At 36.1% G+C, this 26,703-nt stretch overlaps 1 protein-coding gene across 2 annotated transcripts; it reads left to right on the plus strand.

Annotated features, from left to right (window-relative positions):
• Positions 1 to 17,604: 17,604 nt before the first annotated feature.
• Positions 17,605 to 26,197, plus strand: LOC142338530 (protein chibby homolog 1-like). 2 transcript variants are annotated; one of them, XM_075388314.1, is made up of 4 exons: positions 22,818 to 22,942; positions 23,255 to 23,451; positions 25,483 to 25,652; positions 26,007 to 26,197. In XM_075388314.1, the coding sequence occupies exons 2-4, from the start codon at positions 23,277 to 23,279 to the stop codon at positions 26,073 to 26,075; spliced, it is 414 nt and encodes a 137-aa protein (XP_075244429.1). In that variant the 5' UTR covers positions 22,818 to 22,942; positions 23,255 to 23,276; the 3' UTR covers positions 26,076 to 26,197. The 2 variants fall into 2 exon arrangements, with proteins under 2 accessions (XP_075244430.1, XP_075244429.1); XM_075388315.1 differs by lacking the exons at positions 25,483 to 25,652; positions 26,007 to 26,197 and adding an exon at positions 17,605 to 17,826 and having other exon boundaries at positions 22,754 to 22,942; positions 23,255 to 23,383.
• The last annotated feature ends 506 nt before the right edge of the window (positions 26,198 to 26,703 follow it).

Consider the following 26,703-nt stretch of genomic DNA (forward strand, 5'->3'; position numbering starts at 1 on the left):
TGGATAAAATTTTTTGAGGAATCTTTGCAGAAACCATACGAGGGAAGGAGAACAAAACTCCTGACAAGAAGCGAATGTGCATTGATTTTATCCGAGCCGTTACTTTCGGAGGGAAATGAGTCAAATGCGAATTATGTAAAAACTGGTTTCACGCAAAATGCCAATGCATTACAGACATGAGATGAAAAAACATTCAGGAAATTGTATGGATATGTTCCCACTGGGCAAAAATGTGTACAACGAAGGTTACACTGGAATAAATAGTATTCAAGAGGTTTGTGGATGAAATAGTGTGCATTTATGAGGCGAACGCTGTGGAGTGCCCCGAGTACGCAAAATGTTCAGAAAAGTTACAGTTCACTATTGAAGTCCTCTATTGTTGTTACTGAATTGTTAGATAAAATAGAAACAAGAGAAAACTTTTAGTGAAAACTCCTAAAAAGCAACAACATCCCAGAACAAATGAAAGTCTCTACAAAAAAATGGATTAAACCGATGGGTTAAATGCGAGTAGTTCGGTATAATTGTGCTATATTCCAATCATTTCCACAACGACAAAACTAAGAAATTGCTTGCCAACCCCAAAATTTATCTTTTGATGAGAACCTGAATTAGCATGTGGTAAATAAATTTACATGTAATGGAATAAAAATTTTCTTTGTTGGCCAAAATTGCCGACATGTTACTAATAGAAGTTTCGAACCTCAAAAGGAAGATTGCTTTGTGTTACCTTGTTGAAAATTGTGGTACAGTGCACATTTTTTAAAGGCGCAATCTCAATGCATGTTGAGGGGTTGAAAATTTAATATCAACAGAAGCGATATACATCAAAAAATGAAACTGCAACTAAATACGTGCGACGATACCGTGGACGGGAATTGACATTGAAGTATACGTTCCAAAGCAAAAAAAGTTGACATTTGAAATTTTTCTTATACATTTCAACTCCAAATTTTCTTCCTCAAAAAAGTAAAGGAAAAAACACAAAAATGGAAAAGTTTTTGATGTATTAATTGAGAGGAAAAGGTTTTAAATGTGATTTTAACTGTAAATATATTCAAGAATTCGTCGTTGTTTTATCTCATTTTACAGAATTCGGCAAAGAGAGATTCAGTGACAAGGTTATATACTGAAGCAAACAATATCGAAGAGGAAGAAGAAAAGACAGCTGGAAGACTACAGTGTGCTCCACCAGGAACTGACACTTGAGATCAAGTCACTGGACATTCTTTTGCGCCACCAAGGCAATCTGAAAATTCTACTCAAGAAAAATGATAAGAAGAAACATGGAAAACGACAGAGAAAGGCGAGAGTAAGAACTTTAAAGAGGTCACAGGACAAAAGTTGGGCTTCTGAACAATAGGGTTTCAAGGATCCCTGTTCTTGAGGAAGCTTCCGTGATGAGAACATTTCTACCAGAGCAATGGCTCGGGTATATTCTCAGACGTAAAAACTGCATAAAACAGTACTCAAATCTTGTCAAATCTTCAAATTAACAAATAAACTGTTAGTTTTGTATAGATTTTACGCAAAACTGTAATAAGAGGGACACCATTCCGGATTTTTTGAATTTTCCGATTCCCAAAAGCAAATTTTCACTGAACAAGTGTTGCTAAGTTTTCAGCTTAAGCTCTTAGGGAAATAAAAAAGTTGTAAGGAACAAGGCCGTAGATTTTTGGACAAAAATCTTGAGGAGGATAGGCATATTTTTGGGAAAGGTGTGGAAAGGGAACTTTTACCATCAATTGTGTTCAACATTAGAAACGAAAGCAGATATCAGTCCAAATTTATTGGAAAGAGATCTAACCCTAATTCGGCGAAAATTTTTGAGAGGCAGGTCTAATGCTGAATGCATCTCATAAAAATGTTGAACATTGGACGATGATAAATTGTCAAAATTGGCCAGGACTTCAAAATTTGGCCAAGGTGTCAAAATTGGCCAAAGCATCCTATCAAAAATAAGTGAACACTCCTCAAAATTTAGTGAACCCTCCAAAAAAGCAACAGCATCCAAGAACAAATAAAAGTCTCTACAAAAAATTGATTAAACCGATGGGTTAAAGGCGAGTAGTTCGGTATAATTGTTCACATTCCAATCTTTTTCACAACGAGAAAACTAAGAACTTTCTTGCCCACCCTAAATTCATTTTTTGATGAAATTTGAATTCGTATGTTGTATATAGGATTACATGTAATGGATGCAAATCCCTCTAGGTCGGCCAAACCAGCCGACATGTTATTAATAGAATTTTGGAACCTCAAAAGGAAGATTAGTTTGTGGTACCTTGTTGAAAGTTGTGGTACAGTGAATAATTTTTACAGGGGCAACCTTGATACCTGTCGCGGGGTTGAAAAACTAATATCCACAGAACCGATATACATCAAAAAGTTGAAACCCAACAAATTACGGGCAACGATACCGTGGGCGGGAATTGACATTGAAGTATAATTTCAAATGCAAAAGTTTGACATTTGAAAGTCAAAAAAAATTCTTTTTCAAGTTAATTCCAAATTTTTTCTTTCCAAAAAGTAGAAGATGATAAGGAACCAGACAGGAACGAAAATAAAAATTGCTTATCAGGAACTGAAAACCCCAAAAACCGGGAGTTTCTAAAGCTCTGGCACAAAGATTGAAAATTTTTTGATGCTTTAAATGTAAGGAAAAGGTTTTAAATATGACTTTAACTGTAAATATATTCAACAATTCTTCGTTATTTCTTCTCGTTTTATAGAATTGGACAGAGAGATTCAATGACAAGTTTATATACTTTCTAAATTTTTTAGTTCATTTCTGAAATCAGTTTTTGAGTAAACGGACGATGAACGCAATGTTGGAAAACGCTCGGTTCCAAATCAATATAATTTTTAATGTTCAGTTTCGTCGTTGGTTCTGTGGCAAGTTTTCTATAATTAAACGTCTATTTTATATTATTGACACCTATCAACCTTGTGGCAGCCATAAATCAAGTAATAAATTTATTTTCGTACTCAATGTTTGACTTGGAAGGTTTTTAGTATTCTTCTTTATTTACATATGACACTCACAGAATTTTGCTATTCCTCTGCAAAATCTTTGTGTAATGCCTGTCATGATGCCGAAGTTGAGCTTCATCTTCATTAGATGCAGGACGAATTCTTTGCTCTTAACTCAAAAAGAACAAAAACTGATGATGAAGCAAGATTATATTTCAAGGCCAGCGTATTTTGGGTATCCAGGTTCAACAGAGGTAATTTGGTGTAAAAATCTTCTACCCGCTAACAAAAATGCATTAGCAGCACCTACACGTATCATGAATCTATTAAAGAGGATTGAACAAAGATGAATTGATGTTGATAAAGAACCATTTTGTCCACTTATCTCGACAATCACTGGTAGAAGTGGCCCATCAGCCGAGAGGCGCTGCAACAAATGGCATTGAAGCTCTCTGCGCAAAAAGAGGATAGCTACGGCGACATTAGATCACAATTAGGACAAAAATTGGCTTCGTTCTTCTAGGGTGTTCAATCTCATGCATTCGAAGCTCAAAGACACAGACGTCGAGTAATTGTTGATGTTTCAATGTGAGTTGTTGATGAATAGAGGCTGTTATTTAGAGTCATCTATGTTTGCAACTGTTTGTGTTCTAATGCGTTCTGTTTTTTTTTGCTTTTAGTTTCTCTCAACTGATTTTCGTGCATAATACTTTAATTTTGCGAAAAAGAGTCCAAAATCGATGTAAAATTGTTAAATTACTCGAACGTTTTCGCAATAAATTGTATCGTCAGGATTTAAAAACTTGTTAATTTAAGTAGTTACAAAATTTTTATACACAGTAACGTGTCTTGATTATCTGTTTACGTTTTAGATTTTTTCTAAAGTTTCAAAAAAGGTTCACCTTGAAATTTACTACTATGTTAATAGAATTTAAAAATGTTAAAAAGGTTCTTTATCTTTATGAAAGGCAGATTTTTAGAGTTTTGAGTTTTGAAGGGCAGATTTTTATTTTCTTGATCGATTTAACGTTACTTCAGTTGCGGTTTCGTCTACTAATGTGTAGAAATTTTATAGTCATGAATTTTTTGTTGTCCTGGCACTGATCTATTATGTTATAATTGAAGGCTGTTAGAGCCCCTAAGCATTCCACAACATATTGGCACACTGTTGAATCAATTTTTGATGCTTCGAAATTCTCGTGGTCAAATGCCGATAAGTTTGGCCGACATAGGTGGAACTGCATCCACAACAATTGAGTTCTTAGAACACAAGAGATTTCAGATTGCTATCAAAGGCAGATTTCAGGGACGATAAGCATGTTCTTAGTCTTCGCTTGCTGAAGATGGTTGTCATTTCGTACGCTTTTTTTGTTCCAATTTTCCTTTCAATTGAAGGACGACGTTACCTAAATACTGCAGGAAGAATAACGGTTTGCCACCTTTTGGGGGTGGTTTTTGTCCCCTCTATCGTACATTATCGCCACCATTTTTCAGTTGCAGTTTACTTATAATTTCCTGTAAAGCATATTTGATTGTGCTAGGAGTCCAACCTTCAGGATATTGAGGATATTTTTAGCCAAACACTTTCAATTTCTCTAGGAGTTTTGTCAAAATTTAGCCATGTTCTATTGCTTCTGAAAACGCGTTGAACAGTCCCTTCTATGATATTTTGCTTATGTTGGATTGGTGCACAGCTAAGGAAATCCAGGAGAAATCCCGTATCGGTTGATTGCTTATACCACTAGAAATTAGTTTTATTACAGCCATTTGCAATGATGTTCAAGTTTAAAAAATCTAGTTTGACATTATTGTCACGCTTTTCAATTGTGAATTCTAATTAACTATGAAGGGTGTTTACTTTTTGAGCAAGATGCCCGGTTCATCGCATACCGTAAAACCTATATCTTCTATATATCTTTCAAAAAATTGTCTTTCATTTTCTGGTTCACAATCTCGTTTGTTATTTTTCTGACAATTAGAGCAATACAACACCATGTCCTTCATTTTAGCGTAAAGTTGGTCATCAATATTTTGGCAATTTGCTTGGAACCAATTCTCACATTTTTCACATTCAGCACTTTTTCCTCTATAGGTGACTCCAGGGTTGCATTTAGGGCAGGCTACTACTATTCAGTTGAGGTTTACTTATAAACTTTTGTAAAGCATCATTGGTTTTTTTTACAACATTTCAATATTTTCATTTTCTTTCGGAGCATTGTCAACAATTTTCCATATGATGGTCCTTCTAAATCGCGGTGAAAATTACAGACCAGGATTCTTTTTGTTGAACTGGTGAAAGTACGGAAGTTCAAGACAACTACCGTATCTCTTGGATCCTCGTTTTTGCAATAAATTGTATCGTCAGGATTTAAAAACCATTTTGAAAGGATAAATACCATTTTCGTCTGTCTTGTCCATTGTGAATGATAATTTTCTATGGAGGTTCTTGAATTTTCTGCGCAAATTGTGTGGTTCACTAATTGCAGTACAAACTCTGTCGCCTATATACTTTTCGGAAACTTTGCTTTATCTTCCAATTCCTAATCTAATTTGTTATGTTTCTGTCAATTAGAGCAATACTACACCATGTCTTTCATTTTGACGTAAAGTTGAACATCAACAATTTGGCAATTTGGAACCAATCCTCAAGCTTTTCACATCCGACTACAAGTTTTCTACAAGTGACTCTACGGTTGCATTCAGTGCAGGTCTCAAGATCCTTTTTAGGGAGCCTATTGACGATCTGATGTTCATATGATTCCATCCAAAAAATTGCCAGAGTTACTGCAAGTGATCCTACCATTGCTAAACCATCCAACTGACAAAACCACTTGTCCCTTCATTTAAAACAGACGTTTGTCGCAGACATCTCTGGGGCGTGGTCACTAAAGTACAGGCTCCTTAAGGCTATTACAATTGCTTCACCAACTGGGACATTTTATATATAGGCTCTTCTTGTCCAAAAATAATGCTCTCATCAGAACCCATTTTGATGGATTCAAGATTTCTGCGTGCATTGAGCATTGGCGTCTTGATACTAGAATCCGGTACTCTATCAAAGATTGGCATGAGGAATTTATTGAAAGCGTAGTAACTACTACCCGGCATAGACAACACAGGGCGTAAAGGGGTTCCAATTTTGTGCACGCTTTTTAGGCTCTGAAGTCTCGGGGTTGGTGCTCCTGTTGAGCTTAGCTTTTGATAAAATTTTTTTCGCTTAATAAAGAACTCTTCCTCATATCAAGCAACAATTCACACAGTTGTTCCACCATAAATTCCGCTTTCCGTGAGCTTGCGGACCAATTTGTTTGTCTGTCAAAGAGATCATCTCTTTGAACTTATCTCACATTGGATGTTTTGAGCCATAGAATAGATCTTTTACAAAAGCTGGTAAGTTAAAGCCGTCAAATTTTCTGATGGAATCGACATTTTGTTCCCTTAGAGACCTGTCTCGACGTACCGACAGCTTTTTATATTTCCTTTAGTTTATGTTCAAGTCTGATATGTTAAAGGCCACAGAACCGAGCAATTTTTCGTTTACAGCCCGACACAGTTCACTCTTACGCATGTTGGCCCTCATGAATCTATTAAAGATCAAAAAATTGTTTAAAAAAGTATTGATGTTGATAAAGAACCATTTTTTCCACTTGTCTTGACATTCACTGGAAGAATTGGTCCGTTAGCTTCAAAAGCACTGAAACAACAGGCATTGAAGCTCTCTAAGCAAGAAAAACATAGCTACACTGACATCAGATCATAAATAAGGACAAAAATTGGATTTGTTCTGCTAAGGTATGCAATCCTATGCATTTGAGGCTCGAGGACAATTAGACGGCGAGCAAAAGTTGATGCTTCAATGTGAGTTTTTGAGGAATGGAGGCTGTTGGTTTTAGTCACTTAATTTTGCAAAAATCTGTGTTCTAGTCCAGCCTGCTTTTTGCTTTACATTTCTCTCAACTGATGTTTCTGTATAATACTCTAATTTTAAGAAAAAGAGCTGAAAATTGATACAAAATTGTTGAATTACTCAAACGTTTTGCAATATATTACATCGTCAGGAGTTAAAAACTTGAAAATTTTTGTATGTACAAATATGCATATATACAGTAATGTATCTTGATTATCTATTTCTAACGTTTCCAAAAAAATTCACCCTAAAACTCGTTAAAATGTTAAAAGAACTTTAAAAATGTTAAAAAAACTCTTTTTATATAAATATTGAATGAGAAATTTTTGTTGCTGTGATCGATTTAACGCTGCTTCAGTTCTGGCTGCGTCTACCAACGCGTAGAACTTCTATGGTAATAAATTTTTTGGCGTGCTGGTACTGATCTTTTGTCTTATAATTAAAGGCTGTTAGACTCCCTTGGAATTCAACAACCGGTTGACACACAGTTGAATCATTTTTTGATGCTTCAAATTTCTCGTGGTCGAACGCGACGTTTGGCCGCTTTATGTGGAATTGCATCCACAACAATATAATTTTTAGAACACACAAAATTTCAGATTGCTGTCAAAACTAGATTTCAGGGATGACAAACATGTTCCTAGATTTCAATTGGTGAAGATGGTTGTCATTTTGCACGCTTTTTCTCATTTTTGCATTAATTGAAGGATGATGATACCTCAATACTGCAGCAAGAAAATGGTTAAACACATTTTGCGGGATGTTTTTGTGCCCTTTGTTGTACTTTCTCGCCACCACTTCTCCGTGATATCTAGTTACCTATGAAGGGTGTTAACGGATCCCTTTAAGAGAGTTATTGACGATCTCTTTCGTGGACTTGATCTGATGTTCATTTGTTTCCCTCGAAACGTTTGCCAGAGTTAATGCAATTGATGCTACAATTGATGAGCCGTCCACTTGACAAAATCATTACGGTTGTCACAGCTAACTTCAATGGTATTTTCAACGTCGATCCTGACATATCTGTGGCGTGGTCACTAGAGTACAAGCTCCTCAAGGTCTTTTCAATTGCTTCTTTAGTTGGGAAATCTACATATAGGTTTTTCACGTCCTAAAAGCAATGTTCTCAGCGAGACTGAATTTGATGGATTCAAGTTTCTCCGTGCATTGAGCGTTGAAGTCTCGGTGTTAGAACCCGGTACTCTATCAAAGAGTGGCGTGAGGATTTTATTCAAGGTGTAGTAACCACTACCCGGTATAGACAACACTGGGCGTAAAAGAATTCCAATCTAATTCACGCTGTTGGTGCTCCGGTTGAACGTACAGCCTCGCGGTTGGTGCTCCTGGTGAACGCAATTTTGATAAAAATTTTTTCGCTTAATGAAGAACTCTTCCTTTTATCAAGCAAAAATTCACACAATTTTTCATTATCAATTCGGCTTTCCGTGAGGTTGCAGATCAATTTGTTTGTCTGCCAAAAAGATCATCTCCTTGAACATATCTCATATTGAATGTTTTGGGCCATAGAATAGATCTTTCACAAAAGTTTACCGACAGCTTTTTATATTGGCTTTAGTTTATGTCCAAGTCTAATATGTTGAAGGCACAGAACCGATCAGTGTTTTGTTTATAGTCCGATGCACTGTACTCCTACTCTTGTTGGCCCTTGCGTCAAGGTGCGCTTCATCTTCTCGAGCTTTGTTTAATTCTGTTTAAAGTATCCTAAGTTGAAGTCTAACAACTTTCAGAATCTCAACTCGTTTTAAGTCTGTCAGCTCGTTTTTGCAGACAAGAATAACACTGAAAAATTAAATGCAGAGAGCAAGATCTGCCTAAAGAATTTTTGAACTGCAATGTGATCAAATTTATTTATATCATCAATACGAAAATCTACTTAAAACTTACAAAGAGAGAGACTAATTTTCACGGTTATAAAGTTCTTTTAACATTTTAACAATTTTTCAGGTGGAAACCTAATGGAGTTCAAAAAAGTTTTAAAACGTAAATAGATAATCATGACACGTTACTGTATGTATGCATATATTTGTAAATATTTAACTTAACAGGTTTTTAACTCCTGACGATGCAAGTTATTGCGAAGATGTTTGAGTAATTTAACAACTTTTTATCGAAATTTAAAACTTTCTAGGCTTTCAACCAGGTCGATAATGAAGCGGTCATCCATCAGCAGTGTTATATTGAGGATGTTAATTCAGAATAACAGGGCTTTAGAGCAGCCATGCACTTATTAGCGGCGTCATCTTTTTCTGAGGCATTGAACAAAGTAACTATCGAAGGAAAAGAGAAGAGTGTCGCCCCATATCACATCAATTTTTATCCTGAGTCCAAACCCGAACTCAAGAAACATCCTGACGTCAGATTTTTAGTAGAAAAGGTAGAAGCCTTGGACACTGGACAGATCTAATACTCTGGCACGATACTATTAACAACACAGCTACAAACCAAAGATCCAAGTACTTCAGGCAGTGGGAACCGACGACCTCGTGGAGTACATCCAGCAAAACAGGTACCGCTTTGAAGCTATTGTAATTTTTACAAGTAGGGAAGCCCCTAATATTGCAAAAAATTTGCTAAAGCAGCCATTTTTTCAATTCAGGGAACCAAGCACTTTTTTTCCACACGAAAACGACGTGATTTTTGGCGTCTAAAGCAGTAGAGGACTCAATCAAGATGCTGCGCTGAAATTGAAGACGTTAGATATCATTTGGTGAAACCGAGGGAACTTATGTGGTTTATTGAAGAAGGGAAAAGGTATAGCGAAGGTGGAAAAACGTCAACGTCACGCAAAGGCAAAGCAAAATTTAAACGAGGCCAAACTGTTATTTGCAAACTTAGTTGTCCGTAGTTCAAGTGAACCATGTAAAAATGACACCACTCCTGCCACTGTGTTGGCTGAAACGTGTCCTTAGAAAAACTGAAAAATAGAAGACTTTTCTAGAACAAAAGAAGAATTTATATATGAGGGAGAATGGAAATGGCAGGATACTTTTGTAGAAAAACGAATTGAAATTAATGCTATACCATACTCTCGAAAATTCCGTGTTCCAAAAAATGATATTTCCTCAGATCAAGCCGTACGTGCTTTTCAGCTGGACTACTTAAAATGGAACTGAACGAAGCAAGAGAAAATAAAGCGGAGTTTCGCGTTAGGGTCGACATGAGTTGGAGCGAACTGTATCGGCCTCTGAACGAAAAAATTCTCGGTTCTGCGGCTTTCAACATACGCCTATCTATCCAGAAAATTAGACTAGAACATAAACTAAGGTTGAACGCAAAGTTGAAAAAACTGCTGGTACGTCAAGATAGGCCTTTAAGGCAAGACATTTTTGATTCCATCACAATATTTTACGGCTTTAATTTTCCAATTTTTGTAAAATATCTTTGTTCCTACGGCCCAAAACATCAAATTCGCGATAATTTCAATGAGGTGCACTTCTTAGCAGACATAGACAAACGGGTCCGCGCGCTCCGGGAAAGCGGAACTGATGTTGAGAAACTGTGAAATTGAAGCTTCTTCAAAATGGTACGTTGAAAATGTCAGTCAGAGAAATACCCGCCGACAGAGGTGTAGAGAAAGTGACGAAAATTTTGAAATAAAACTGCATCATGTTTGTGTCTTTTGACAAGGGCACTGGATTTAGTGTGATGAAGAAGCAATCATATCACAATAAGCTCGCTGAAACTCATGATTGCCTCCAGTTTCAAGAAATTGCTAGTACGGGGGATAACATTGTTGTGAACATTGAAAAGGACATCGAAAGCGCCTTGCTTGACTTGAAGAAGAGTTCTTTTTTCAGCAAAAATTTATCAAAAGACACGTCCAACAAGAGGAGAAACCGCAAGACATTAGGGCCTAGCAAAAATGTTCAAGAATGGACTTCCTTTACGCCCAGTGTTGTCTTTAGTTAATACAACTTAAAAATTTTCTTCACGCCAATCTCTGTTAAAGTACCGGTTGCTAACATTGAGACATCAACGCCCGATGCACGGAGAAAACAAGAATCCGTCAAAATTGGAGCATAATAAGAGCACTGTTTTTTGGCCGGAAAGAGCCTATATACCAAAGTCCCAGTTAATGAAGCAATTGAAATAGCATTGAGGAGCCTGTACTCTGGAGACCACGCCACAGAGATGGCAAGATCGACTTTGAAAATGCTCTTGAAGTTAGTTGTGAGAAATGTCTGTTTTAAAGCCATGAAAATTGGTTTTGTCAGGTGAATGGCTTAGCAATGGGACAATCACTTGCAGCAACTCTGGCAAACACATGGATGAAATCATTCGAACATCATATCAAGTCAAAAAAAAATCATCAATAAATTCCCTAAAAAAATGTTGAGGCCTGCCCTGACTGCAACCGTAGAGTCAACTATAGAGGAAAAAGCCTCAAATGTGAAAAATGTGAGAATTGGTTCCATGCAAAATGCCAAGATATTGATGATCAACTTTACGCTAAAATGAGGGACATGGTCTTGTATTGCTCTAATTGCCAGAAAAATAACAAACGAGATAGTGAACCAGAAAATGAAAGACAATTTTTCAAAAAATAAATAGAAGATCACGTACACTCTCGCGGTTGGTTCTCAGGTTGAACGCAATTTTGACAAAATTTTTTTCGCTTAATAAAGAACTCTTCCTCATATCAAGCAAAAACTCACACAATTTTTCGCTATCAATTCCGCTTTCCGTGAGCTTGCAGACCAATTTGTTTGTCTGCAAAAAAGATCATCTCATTGAACTTATCTCAAATTCGATGTTTTGGGCCATAGAATAGATCTTTTACAAAAATTGGTAAGCTATTTCTGTCAAATTTTCTGATGGAATCAACATTCTGTTCCCTTAGAGGCCTGTCTTTACGTACTGACATTTTTTGGTATTGGCTTTAGTTTATGTCCAAGTCTAATATGTTGAAGGCACAGAACCGAGTATTTTTTTTATCACGATGCACCCCACTCCTACTCTTGTTGGCCCTTGCATCAAGGTGCGCTTCATCTTCTCGAGCTTTGTTTAATTCTGTTTAAAGTATCCTAAGTTGAAATGTAACAATTTTCAGAGTCTCAACTCGTTTTAAGTCTGTCAGCTCGTTTTCGCAGACAAGGCCAACACAGAAAAATTAAGTGCAGAGAGCAAGATCTGCCTAAAAAATTTTCCAACTGCAATGTGATCAACGTTATTTACTTCATCAATACGAAAATCTACTTAAAACTTACAAAGAGAGAGACTAATTTTAACGGTTATAAAGTTCTTTTAACATTTTAACATTTTTTTAAGGTGGAAACCTAATGGAATTCTAAAAAAATTTGAAAATGTAAATAGATAATCATGACACGTTACTGTATGTATGCATATATTTGTAAATATTTAACTTAACAGGTTTTTAACTCCTGGCGATGCAAGTTATTGCGAAGATGTTTGAGTAATTTAACAACTTTTTATCGAAATTTAAAACTTTCTAGGCTTTCAACCAGGTCCATAATGAAGCGGTCACCCATCAGCAGTGTTATATTGAGGATGTTATTTCAGAATAACAGGGCTTTAGAGCAGCCATGCACTTATTAGCGGCGTCATCTTTTTCTGAGGCATTGAACAAAGTAACTTACGAAGGAAAAGAGAAGAGTGTCGCCCCATATCACATCAATTTCGAGCCTGAGTCCAAAAACGAACTCAGGAAGCATCCTGAAAGACGTCAGATCTTTAGTAGAAAAAGTAGAAGCCTTAAACACTGGACAGATCTAATACTCTGACACGATACTGTTAACAACACAACTACAAATCACAGATCCAAGTACTTCAGGCAGTGGGAACCGACAACCTCGTGGAGTACATCCAGCAAAACAGGTACCGCTTTGAAACTATTGTATTTATTACAAGTAGGGGAGCCCCTAATATTGTAAAAAGCTTGCTCAAGCAGCCATTTTTGCTATTCAGGGAACCAAGCACATTTTTTCCACACGAAAACGACGTGATTATTGACGTCTGAAGCAGCACAGAGGACTTCATCAAGATGCTGCACTTAAATTGAAGACGTTAGGTGTCATTTGGTGACACCGAGGGAACTTATGTGGTTTATTGAAGACGGGAAAAGGTATAGCGAAGGTGGAAAAACGTCAACGTTAGGCAAAAGCAAAGCAAAATTTAAACGAGACCAAGTTGTTATTTTCGAACTTAGTTGTCCGTAGTTCAAGTGAACCGTTTTTAAATGACAACATTCCTGCCACTGTGTTGGCTGAATCGTGTCCTGAGAAAAACTGACAAATAGAAGACTTTTCTAGAACAAAAGAAGAATTTAGATATGCGGGAGAATGGAAATGGCAGGATTTTTTTGTAGAAAAACGCCTTGAAATTAATGCTATACCATACTCTCGAAAATTCCGTGTTCCAAAAAATGATATTTCCTCAGATCAAGCCGTACGTGCTTTTCAGCTGGACTACTTAAAATGGAACTGAACGAAGCAAGAGAAAATAAAGCGGAGTTTGGCGTTAGGGTCGACATGAGTTGGAGCGAACTGTATCGGGCTCTGAACGAAAAAATTCTCGGTTCTGCGGCTTTCAACATACGCCTATCTATCCAGAAAATTAGACTAGAACATAAACTAAGGTTGAACGCAAAGTTGAAAAAACTGCTGGTACGTCAAGATAGGCCTTTAAGGCAAGACATTTTTGATTCCATCACAATATTTTACGGCTTTAATTTACCAATTTTTGTAAAATATCTTTGTTCCTACGGCCCAAAACATCAAATTCGCGATAATTTCAATGAGGTGCACTTCTTAGCAGACATAGACAAACGGGTCCGCGCGCTCCGGGAAAGCGGAACTGATGTTGAGAAACTGTGAAATTGAAGCTTCTTCAAAATGGTATTTTAAAAATGTCAGTCAGAGAAATACCCGCCGACAGAGTTGTTGGGAAGGGGACGAAATTTTTGAAATAAAACTGCATCATGTTTGTGTCTTTTGATAAAGGCACTGGAGATCCTTTTTCAGCAAAAATTTATCAAAAGACATGTTCAACAAGAGGAGAAACCGCAAGACATTAGCGCCCAACAAAAGTGTACAAAAATGGACTTCCTTTACGCCCAGTGTTGTCTTTATTTATTACAACTTAAAAAAATTCTTCATTCCAATCTTTGTTAAAGTACCGGTTGCTAACATTGAGACATCAACGCCCGATGCACGGAGAAAACAAGAATCCGTCAAAATTGGAGCCTAGTAAGAGCACTGTTTTTTGGCCGGAAAGAGCCTATATACCAATGTCCCAGTTAATGAAGCAATTGAAATAACATTGAGGAGCCTGTACTCTGGAGACCACGCCACAGAGATGGCAAGATCGACTTTGAAAATGCTCTTGAAGTTAGTTGTGAGAAAGGCCTGTTTTAAAGCCATGAAAATTGGTTTTGTCAGGTGAATGGCTTAGCAATGGAACAATCACTTGCAGCAACTCTGGCAAACACTTGGATGAAATCATTTGAACATCATATCAAGTCAAAAAAAGAGATCATCAATAAATTCCCTAAAAAAGTGTTGAGGACTGCCCTGACTGCAACCGTAGAGTCAACTATAGAGGAAAAAGCCTCAAATGTGAAAAATGTGAGAATTGGTTTCATGCAAAATGCCAAGATATTGATGATCAACTTCACGCTAAAATGAGGGACATGGTCTCGTATTGCTCTAATTGCCAGAAAAATAACAAACGAGATAGTGAACCAGAAAAATTAAAGACAATTTTTTGAAAAATAAATAGAACATATAGTTTTACGGTATGCGACGAACCGGACATCTTGCTCAAAAAGTAAACACCCTTCATAGGTATTTAGAATTCACAATGGAAAAGCGTGACAAACACTAACATCATTGCAAATTGCTGTAATAAAATTATTTGCTAGTGGTACAAGTAACCAATCAATAAGGGATTTCTCCTGAATTTACATAGCTGTGCACCAATCCAATATAAGCAAAATATCTGAAAAGGGACTGTTCACAGCGATTTTAGAAGCAATTGAGCATGGCTAAATTTTGACAAAACTCCAGGAGAAATTGAAAGTGTTTGGCCAAAATTATCCTCAATATCCTGAAGGTTGGACTCCTAGCACAACCAACTTTGTTTTACAGGAAATCATAATTAGACCTCAACTGAAAAGTGATGGCGAGAATGTGCAACAGAGGGGACAAAAACCACCAGTAAATGATGTTAAGCCATTTCTTTCTGCAGTATCGAGCTAACATCAGCCTTCAATTGAAGCGGAAACTGGAAAAAACGTTCAAACTGACATCCATATTTTCCACGTGAAAACTTCGAACCTGCCTAGCGTCCCTAGAATCTAGTTTTGATAGCAATCTGCAATCTCAATTGGTCTACGAACTCAGTTGTTGTGGATGAAATTCCATCTATGTCGGACATAGGTGTCAACATTTGGCCACGAGATTTTTGGAGTATCAAAAAACCGATTCACCTGCGGGACAGCCTATTGTGGAATGCTGTTGGTCTCAAACATGATTTAATTAAAGATAATCAATGCCAGGATACCAAGAAATTTATGTCCATAGAAGCTCTACACATTATTAGACGCAATTCAGAACTGAATACGCGGGACGAGTCGAAGAGCAGGGAACAAACACTAAAACATTAAGTACAGAAAGCATGTTCTACCTAACATAATTTTTCGAATTGCCCTGTGAGCAAAGTTATATGGTTCATCAAAACGAAAAACTGTTCAAAACTTCTAAAGAAAAAGACTCCTATTAACAGTTTTAAAGTTCTTTTAATATTTTAACAAACTTTGAGGTGGAAACTTTTTGGAATTTAGGAAAAATTGAAAATGGAAGTAGATAATCATGAGAAGTTGCTGTATGTATCCAAACAAGTAAATATTTATCTTAAGAATTTTTTAACTCTTGACAATGCAAATTATTGCGAAAACGTTCGAGTAAATAAACAATTTTTTGTCGATGGTTAACTCTTCTTAGCAACACGAAATTCTTTACGAAAACACAGTGCATGAAGGGCCCCGGAGCAGCCACTAATCACCCATTTTTGGGAACAGATTTTCTTAATTTTGCTTTTGTTAAAATTTCATCCCCATAACATGATAACCTCTTTCCCAATGCGCTATAGAATACTACGGATGATTTCCCTTGAAGCTGAGAATACAACAGTAATGACCCCTGTTTGACAAAAATGGGAATTGTCAAATAATTTATGTAGGATAAAAAGACAATAACATCTTCAAAACAGTGCAGTTTTGATATCTGCCCTGAATGCAGAGAAGAAGGAATAGTCAATTAAAACTTAAATTGACTTTACAAAACAAAAGTTTCCGAACATTGTGTTCGTCGTCACGTTTGAAAATTAAAAAATAATTTACAAAGTAAATAAAATTGTCTCTGAAGCTAATTCTAAGAATTGAGTTAAAATGACAAAAATTTTTCAAACTTATGCACAGTTAAAATGACATTTACAACAATTTATTTACACTAATAATAAAATTAATTCAATCTTGTTTCCGGAGTTTTTGAAAATTCCCGGTGTATTGTTTTCTATCCCTGAAAAGAAGTTTTTACATTCATTCTTATCCGTTGTTGTTTTTACTTGCTGGGTTTGACAAAATTTTGAATTTACATGTCCCAGAACAGTTTTTGAATTTCAGAAGTCAAATTTTTTGTTTTTGAACTTATACTTCAATGTCAATTCCCGCCCCCGGTTCTCGTAGCCTGAATTTAATTGCTGTTTCAGCTTCTTGATGTAGATTGCTTCTCTTTTCATTAGTTTTCAACCCCGCGACATGCATCTAGAATCTCCCATTCAGTATTATGCGATTTATCACAACATTCAACGAGGTGTTGTCCAACAGAGGAATCATTCTTTTGATACTCCGAAATTCTGGTGGTAACATGGCTGGTTTGGCCAGCCTAGAAGGAACTGCATCGATTACTTGGAACTTCATATACCACATGTGATTTCAGATTCTAATCAAAAGATGATTTCTGGCTAGGCAAGCAAGTTCTTAGTTTGCTCGCTGTGAAAATGATTCGAATATCACAATTTTTTCAGTCTACTTGCAAAATTTGTAGTGATGTTTGCTCTATTGAACGAAAAATCTCAGTTCAATCTCATTTTTGTTAAGACTTAGTTGTTTTAAGATGTCATTTTTGGGGTGTTTTTCTGTAGCCTTTCCCTGCGAAACTTTTATCCAACGTCTCATTAACAATACTGGATGACCACTCAGTTGGATGCTGATTTTCAGTCAAGATCTCTTGATTTTTCTTAAGACCTTTATCAAAGGATTGCCAGTCACATTGACTTTATTGCTAGTCACAGTATGGGGCCATTTTGTGGTTGAATTCTGTGTCCCTAAATGTGCATTGTATTATATCTAGCACCGAAATTGTTAGAAATTGTTGAAAGTATTTGAATCAAAACAATGCACCATAATACAATGCACCATGTTATTTGCTCTCCTAAGGAGTTCCATCCTCTGCATTCGAAGCTCAAGGGCACTTAGGCGGCGCGAAATTGTTGCTGCTTCAATGGGAGCTGTGATTGAAAAAGGGAGGCTGTTAGTTTGACTCATCTACTTTCGGCATTAGTTTTTTGTGTTCTAATGCCGTCTGTCTGTTGTTTTTCATTTTTCTCAGCTGATGTTTAATTTTTTTGGATCAAAATCTATTATTACTGCTAGAGGAAAATGATATCTATCTTTCTTCAGATCTTATAGAAAGTTACCATGGGAATTTTTGGACCAAAAGATTTTGCGCCCAAAAAAGTTCCTGAGCGCAAAAAGAAGGCCGACTCCTTGAATGAACTAGCTGTCAATGAGCCGGATACAAGAGCCGAATTTGAACGCGACAAGTTAGAGGTCACAAATTTGAAAGGTGCAAAGTTGAGAACTGACAGCGGTGAACTGTATTTTGTCAATGGAGACTGGAGAAAAGGTATGTAGCTAAAATTTTCTATTAATCTTCTACGGATTAGAAGAAAACGAATCTCGGATCTTTTGTGTTTGTGCTCCCCCTCCAGCTTAGTGGGTGCATAGTATTTGCACCCCCAGCCGCAAGTACCATATTTTAATATAATGATTTACTATATAATAGCACGTGCTCCGTAACTGGGGGTTGCATAACGTACTATCTTCCTCCTGTCTCATCTCACAAAAATTCTTCATTTCTTGACACCCCCAAAGTGCCTCCCATTGATAGTGTTAAACATCAAATTTTTTTCACATTTTGATGTGAGATGGGATGTGGACCATTATTTCATCTCTCTTGATTTTATGGGCATGTAGTCTATTCCATATTCTATTTATAACACTGTTTTAATTTTTTTATGACGACGTGAATTCAAGTTTTTCCCGTTTAATCATCAAACATACAGTTGGTTATTTCGCAGAAGAGAGCAGTCTGATCAGTCATTGACTCAACTTTTAATTGCAAATAAAGACAAGGGTGCTCGTTAATGTGCGTTCGCACATGACGTTCCGATCCGCACACGACGTGCTACGATTCAGTTATCCCTACATTTTCGCTGATGATGTGAAACTACTAAGCATTAACAGAGGGCATGATCAAATACAAGCTGACTTAGTTGCAATAAGCAACTGGGTAACTGAAAACAAAATGGTCTTAGCAATGGACAAGTGCACCACGATGTCTTTTGGAGCATCCAAACAAAATTTCTACCTGCAGAATAAAGTCCTGAACAGCAGTGATGTAGTGAAAGACTTGGGGATTCATATACATGAAAGCCTGTCCTCTGAAAAGTACCTTGAGCACCGATTTAAAAAAGCACATAGTTTAAAAAAGCACATAGTTAAAAAAGCACGTAATGTTTCCCCGAAAATTGCAACAAGTGTGAAACTCGGTCTCTACAAGTCCGTAATTCTTCAGTACTAGTCTACGGCCTTCAATGCGTTGCGCTCCTGAAAACAGATTTAACTGTAGTGAGAAATTTCCAAAAAGGTGCGTAAAATGGATAGCTGGAGTGCAAACCAGCTACGAAATTCAATTGAAACTGTTGAATATTCTGCCTCTTCCTATGTATCTGCAACTGAATGACATTTTACTGCTAAGAAAACTGACATCTGAGGAAGTTAGGGAACCTAAGCTTCCTGAGGGGGAAACGAAAATTGGAAGAGCTGACGAACTGTTTAAGACATCGAAAGCCAGAACTGAAAAAGCGGGAACCGAATTTATCTTTAGAACGGCCCGCATAGTGAACAGACTCGAAAAGCAAATAGACTTCACAAAAATGATTGGTCTGAAAAACGAATATTGAAGATCATGTGGAAATTTGTCGATGAAAAGTTTTTAGAAACAACTAGCCGCAGGTGGCAAATCATCGGTGATTGTAACAGGTACCGGAACACGAGAACGATATTTTAACAAACACGGAAAGGCAGAGATGCCCGTCAGTTACCAGACGGAGAATCCACAACAATAACTTATCTACACTTTTGTCTTAACTGTCAACCGAATGACGAGATAATCAAAAATAGATGTCAAATAGTTCAAAAAAATCGTTACACAAACACACTACTATTTGAATTACATAATGCCGTGCCTCATCACAGCGCTCACGGGATCTGCCATTAAAAAGTTTACGAGAAAAAAAACAACAAAATAAGCAAAAAGAAAAATTTCACGGCAAAAACTCTATCTCAATTTAAAAGCACCTAGTAACAACGTCAAAATGCAATCGGATGAAACCTTAACTACACAAATTTACTTTGTCCTAACTACTCAGCAGATGGAACTTTTCCCTAATGAGACTCTGTAACAAATCGACAAAAAGAAGAAATAATGAGGCGAAATTCAGAAATCAATCAACATTTTTTAAACCAAGTAATTCCAAACTTAGAAATCAATTAGTTTCAACGAAATATTTTTCGATAAGTTTAATAGAAGTCATTACAAAACCAACCGGAGACTAAGCCATAGAAATGGACGAAAAAGGCAGAAAAATTCACAAACAGTATGCGAAAACAAAATTTATTGGATCCATTAAAATCATTAGCTATTATCTGAATGTAGTTTTCAATTATTATTTATACAAATTCAGCTAAAATTATTCTGAAAGATTAATTAAGTTTACTTGGGTTTCATTTGAAAGTCATTGGGATCTGTTATTACGCAAATGTGCTAAAAGATGAGATAAAGAAACACTTTATTGACTACTCACAAAACTTTATGAAAACGCATATTAACCAATAATCAAAACATCAGTTACTACAATAGCAATAGAGACGTTAATTTTTGAATGACAGGGAAATGGATAGGGCCTCTCAATGATTAGAATAAGTTACAAGTTGACGAAAATAACAACAAAAACTAAGTTTTAATTTTTTTTCGATAAAGAATAATATTAACTTTAAGACTCGCTGTACACGGACTGCTTTGAGTAACATCAATAATTCAATCCTCCATTAGAAACTTATCAGACCCCTATGCATTTTACCGCTACATAGAGAATAAAAAAACCAGGCAAAACAGCAAGTTCAAAAAAGAATTGAAAGAAGTTTCGAAGTCATAAAAATTGAACTTTCAGTAAAAAATCTATATTCAATTAACTTTTTAACATCAATGGGATTTTTCTGTTTGAACAATATGACTTCAAAAATCGACAAATATATTAAAACCACGAAAGTCTTGAGAAAACCCGTAGTACTATCGCCATTAAATTCATTGGCTTTCAATGGAAGTCAATGAATACGCTAAATTATACCTCGACGTTAAGACAAGGATGTTTGTCGGTCATAAATTATCAATCAGAGATCACAATAAGTCTGATGACTATGAAAACAACAACAAATACAGGCAAAAAGCAAAAAATTTAGCAGAAAGTGCGAGAAAAAGTGTCGAAGCCATTTAAACCATAAGCTTTTCTCTGAAAAGCTTTGTATGATCCATTGAACGTCTTTTCTAAGCCAATGGGAATTATCAATCTTAGGATAATGTGATAAGATTTCAAAAAGAACAAAACTACGAAAGATTATCCCAAAATAAAAAATTATGAAAACTCGTGGCATCGAAGTTATAAAACCAATGGCTAGAAGATGAAACCGCTAACCAGATTAATTTTGGTTGCAGTAGAAAGGAAGGGAGTCCTGTCATTGGTGAGATTGACTCACAGTTCACGACAATATGTTTTAGATCGGTTTATCTTCAATTTTAGCGTCTTTTAACAGCCATTAGCTGGGCACTCAAAGCACAAGATAGGTTGACTTAGTGCTCCTTACTTTTGCACTTTTTGTCTATGCTATAGGATTGCAGAAATTCAGTAAAATCTCAAAAAACCAAAATTTCATTAAAAATTACGAAATTTCAGAATCGAAGACAAAAAACTTGAGCGATTTCGTTTTGTAGCGTGAAAGGTAATTTTGAATTAATATATTTGTAGAATGAGTTAATTTGATAGAAAATTACGTTAAAAGTGAACAAAATCATGCCAAATATCCCGTGTTCACACAAAACTTTAAACCTCGATAACTCCTCGAATAATACGAAATCAAAAATATCTTTTTATTTTTGAATTCTACGCTGGACAAGTGTTTTTTATTGATACCACTCACATTTCTCTACGATGAGTATATGGATCGGCCAAAATTGACTGAACAAAAAAATCCATTTGAGTATATAGTTCTTCCCCCACAAGTGGGGTCGGAACAATAAAATTATAGATTTGAATTTAACGAATTTATATGAAATAGCAATGACTCCATTTGGCGCGTCACGGAAACCTTCACTTAGAGTAAACAAGAAAATTTATTACCAGCTTATTGTTAAGTTTGTTTGATAGTTAAATCACTCAATTATGTTGAGTGGTTATTGTTCCAACCCATCAAATTTTTTAGCTAGGCTTTGTTGAGTCATTTTTTGTTATAGGAATAGGAATATCTTTAAAAAGAACATTGTTTAAGTGAAGGAGTTTTACTTCTGACAGTAAAGTAACTGAAATGGAACTCTTTATTTTTGAACGCAAGCAGTTTTGAATCCAATGGCTTCATTCAAAGAATTTTCAATTAGATTTCTCGCCTAAATGTCTGCATTTTTGCATGCTCTGTTTTTCTGCTCTTGGGCAAACTTTAGGTGGATACAATTATCACATATTCGTTGATTTTGGTATAGCTCTTTTAAACTTCGACGAATTTCGGACTTAATCTGCACTTTAATTTCCTTTCTCTCCCTTTTTCTGACTTCAAATATGATACCTAAGGATCGAATAACCGTGTTTATAACTGATTTTATTGGAAAGGAATATTAGAATATGGCAGGTTTTGAACATACACCATAAGGTGAGATCTGATTTCCTTAATTCTCTTCTCGGTGTTTTAAAATTTAGATCATCATTCTAGATGTGGTCGTTTGACAGTAAATGTAACATTTGTTTAGCGCAAAATTTGTTTGGCTGCCAAGTGATTGAAAAGCTCGTTGAAGGCTAGTAATTTGTCCAAATGAGACCTGAATTCTTTTAATTTTAATTTTTTAATTTCATTTTTTAATTTGAATTTTTCATTTTTTAATTTTTCAATTTTAATTTTTTCATCTTTTATACCAAACAAAAATGCCTACAGAAAGAAGCTGAAAACTTTTTTGCTCTACTTTAGAACACTTGAGAGTATATCAAAGCTCTTTGAGGGGCAAACTCTATGAAAGTGAGGTGAATAGTGCGGTGAAATAGGTTTCTTTTTTTTCGCTTTAAATCTTAGTCTATAACCTTTAATGACGTCATTTGAAGGCTTTTAGTGAAGTTATTGCCCCCTGTAAGCCAACCCCTTCACACACTGAAAAAGATTAGAAAGTTAGAAACAATTTATCTTTCTGTTTCAAAGTTGCAAAATAAGCACGGTGAATTTGTTTTTTCTAGAAGATCAAGGTGAAAACGAAGGAGAATGTGAACAACTGGAGAAAGAAAATCTCGAGCTAGAAGAGCAGAACAACTTATTGAGGCTCAGAATTGAAATGCTTCTAGATATGGTGACTGACCACTGTGCCAATGTGCAAACTCTTGAGAAGAGATTGGACGGAATGGATATCTAATTGTCCTCCTTCTGTAGTTAGATATTGTTTAAATATAAAAAATATAAAATATGTAGATAATTGTTTAAATTGTAAATTTAAAGCGATTAGACGAATAAACTACTTTTAAAAGCTTTATTGAAAAAGTAGAGACGTCATTAACACCGCTGAAGTTATCCAATTCCCCCGAATGTCATTCATATTATCACCCACGGGTGGATCATAACCAATCTAGAATTGATTTTTAAGCCTTTATAATGGTATAAGTTAATTATAATGACCAGTCAAGCCACTTGCTGAGCTATTCCTTGTATTTTTTTGCACACAGGCTGTGAATACTTAGTTTCAGATAATTGAGTTGTGAATTGAAAATGGCTCCATTCCAACCGCGCGCGTCCCTGAGGCGCAAAGCGCACTCTATGATGGATTTGAGCAACCAACAGGATGCTGCAGATCTGCGAGTGACAGATTGGGCTGAACCATCTCTCAGATTGGGAAGAATAGGAAGTGTCAGGTTCAACTCAGAACAACAGATTTTACAGCTAGGTCAGTTCTATGAGTTTTCATGGTGTTGAAAAATTTGTTAGAAGCGGTATCCTTTTTATATATAGGTTACACGATATTGTTGTCGTCACTGAGAAAATCGGGCATTAATCGAGAACCGCATTTTGATCTAAGAATCGCGCCGGAATTTCAAAGTGACTGCTGCAGAGTCACTTAGCGTTGCTTGAAACACATTTTGTAACATTTAAGCTCCTAAATTTTTGGCATTTAAAACTTTGCGTTAATTCTATGAAAATCTGGCATTTTTTTGGCATTGCTGACTTTATTATCAATTGCTCTCAAACGAATTAGTCCTGTTGGTCTTTTTTATGCGATTTTTCTCTTGACCGATTTTTCGTCTGACCCATTTGATTTTTCTTTAAAACGGGGGAAAAACAGGTAGCGCCCTGCGTGCGTTTCATTAGAGGCCCTTAGCCGCTTTTAGTAGTTCTTAGTGTGGTGAAGCTACTGGGAAGGCCGTAGTTAAAGGTTAAAAAGTCATTTTTAGGAGTTTTTGAGCCCACCAATTTTTCGTGTTTTTTCGTCATTTTTTTGAGTTTTTATTGAAACAGTCTCAAAATTGAGGCTGGTTAAAGTTGATTATGTTCTTTTGCGTGGCATGAGTACCTTTCGTGACCCTTTTAAGAGCTATATGTTTTGGTACTCGCAACAAAAACGCGCAAATTTATACTACTTTTCACAATTTTAAGTTTGAAAATTTTTGTCTTTTTTAGATTTCTGCAGCCTCAAGCGCCAAGGAACCTCCTCTAGGGTTTGATAATAGGTTACTGCATAGTTTCTAGATGTAATGGAATGTTTTTCAAGATTTTAATACCACTAATTTAAGCATTTTTAAAAAAAAATTGCATTTTTTGAATATTTGCACTTTTTTTGAATTTTTTTCTGGCACCAGGGGCCCCGGGAGCTCCTCCAAGTTTCGATAATAAGCTGCTGCATAGTATTCAAAGTTAATGGAATGGTTATCATTATTTAATGACTCGAGTTATAGCAATTTTTGATGAAATTTATTCCAGTTTTTCGGAAAATTATTGTTTTCCAAGTTCATGGATCTTGATGACCCAGTGAAACTATCTAAGGCTTTAAATAGGGAGAGTGGATAATCTCTTGAGACAATGAAATGGTTTTGAAGTTTTAGCTGAATATCATGGCAGAATTCCAGAGAGAAGAAAATGGTTTTGAACGTTTTTTCACAGCGAAAATGTGAAAACTTAAATTTTGCACTTTTCAGTTTCTTTCTATGTGATTTAATTACTAACAAGGCTAGAAAACTAAAATTTGCAGAGTCGAATCTCATCATGAAAAATGTTTCTAGCTCTCTCTCTCTCTCTCTCTCTCTCTGTGTGTGTGTGTGTGTGTGTGTGTGTGTGTGTGTGTGTGTGTCGGTTGGAATTTCTTTTCTTCTCTTGTTCACGTTTTCTCTCTCTCTCTCTCCTTAACTCTTTTGTTGATGCCAAACATCAGCTGCTGTTATGTGGCTTCAATTAAGCTAAAGCTGGCCTCACTAAATCGTGGCTAGGTACTGATGGAGCCATGCGCTCGCCGGTTGTTTGAGAGCAATTCGCCGACGTTAGTCGGTTATGTTTTTAAAGCTTAAACCTGCGTATTCCGATGCTTTCAAATTGCTCTCAAACGTAGTTAGTTGCAATTATTTATGTCTTATTTGTATTTTTATGTGGGGTGTCTTCCAATTTGTGTGTCGGCTAATACCCCTAGCCCCGCTTTTTGTATATCATTGTATAGCAACCTGTTGGCTAGTTTTTTTTTAAATACTATTAACACCGCCTCATGTACGCGGTTTTCAAAATTGTGGTCTAGGTAGTTTTGCTACGTCTAGATCACTTGGCAATCTGGGGCTATAAGTTTTTAGAAAGAAACCACAGCCTTTGAATACTTTCAATTTGTTCAAAAAACTGATGAACCTAGGAGAAAACATTGCGTATCTAGTGGTGGAGAAAAACCCATGCATGCTGTAACGATCCAAACTGATCTGAAATCATGTTCGATCCTGTTTAGAGTCAGACGAGCCGGGCCAAGGGTCCACATTAGCAAGTATAACGACGGGAACAGCCACAATAGGAACAAGTAAAGGAGGCAGTAGATTGAGTGAACTTAAAGAGAAGAACAAAAGTCTCAAAGAGGAACACGATCTCCTCACCTGGAAAGTCAATATCCTTACGGATATGGTACGTTGTACGAATCTTCGCCGATTTTATTAGAAAAAGCGGTGTATGAGCAATTCCTTTGCTTTCTGATTGGATGATTTTTTCGTCTAGGAGATAGACACCCGCGGAAAAAACCACCTAATTTTGGATAGGAAAAAACCCCCACAAAAATAAACCCCCATTTTAAATTTGAAGTTTGGTCGTGATAATTTGTTCTGTTGTGATAGTTTTATATGATAGTTTTATATCATTTCCATGGGGGTTTATTTCCTATCTAAAATTAGGTGGGTTTTTTTCGAAGTCTATGAATTTTATTATGTTTACAATGGACATAAATATGTTGAAATGATTAAAATGTTATGGTTTGTGTTCCAGCTTGTGGAGAGTTTCGCAGAATTGTCAATATTGAAGAATGAAATTTCCCTGAAGCAAGGAAGTTTTTAACATACTGAAACTTTAGAAGCTAGTTTGCACTTTAGAAGCTAGATCCGAATTGTAAAATAATTTCTGTCTCGTGTAAATTGTGCAAATGTAAATACAGTAATTAATTGAAGTTTTAAAAACGGTTTTACCTTTGCATTTTGCTCCATTTTCTAACACCAGGTATACTAAAATAACACTTGCGAAAGCTTGAGGCTCGATTTCGCAAAATTTTGCCACTGAACAATGTTGCATGACAGTGACATTACACTTCCTAGAAAGATAAGTGCTAACCTACAAAGCTCATCAGATTTCTGAATTTCTGACGAGTAAAGTTATTTAGTTAATGCCGGGCTAGCGAGTTGCTCTCAAACGATGGCCGGGGGAAGGTATTTGAGACAAAGAACTTGGCAAGAAGGGGTTTAGTTTCCCGAAGTCATTAAATTGGGCTTCGAGTATTAAAAACAAACTTAATTCGGGTAAAACGGGCGTTAAGAATTTGACTTAGGGTTTATTTTGATCTGAAGAAGCAGGTCCAATTAGTTCAACTGACAAAAGTTTGGAGCAAGCAAAAACCGAAAATGTGCAAGTATAATTTGAGAAAACAGCAGAAAGTATTTTGCTGTGATTTTAGCAGCGAAAATATTTGCGG

Source organism: Convolutriloba macropyga, chromosome 4 (genome assembly GCF_964194025.1).
Source record: "Convolutriloba macropyga chromosome 4, txConMacr16.3, whole genome shotgun sequence".
In the NCBI taxonomy this organism is placed as follows: Eukaryota; Metazoa; Xenacoelomorpha; order Acoela; family Convolutidae; genus Convolutriloba; species Convolutriloba macropyga.

Excerpts from the sequence above, each read along its gene's own strand:
- LOC142338530 (XM_075388314.1), top strand. The coding sequence starts at position 23,277 with ATGGCTCCATTCCAACCGCGCGCGTCCCTGAGGCGCAAAGCGCACTCT. Across the intron at positions 23,452-25,482 it reads ACAACAGATTTTACAGCTAG|AGTCAGACGAGCCGGGCCAA; the intron begins GTCAGTTCTATG and ends GATCCTGTTTAG. Across the intron at positions 25,653-26,006 it reads TCAATATCCTTACGGATATG|CTTGTGGAGAGTTTCGCAGA; the intron begins GTACGTTGTACG and ends TTTGTGTTCCAG.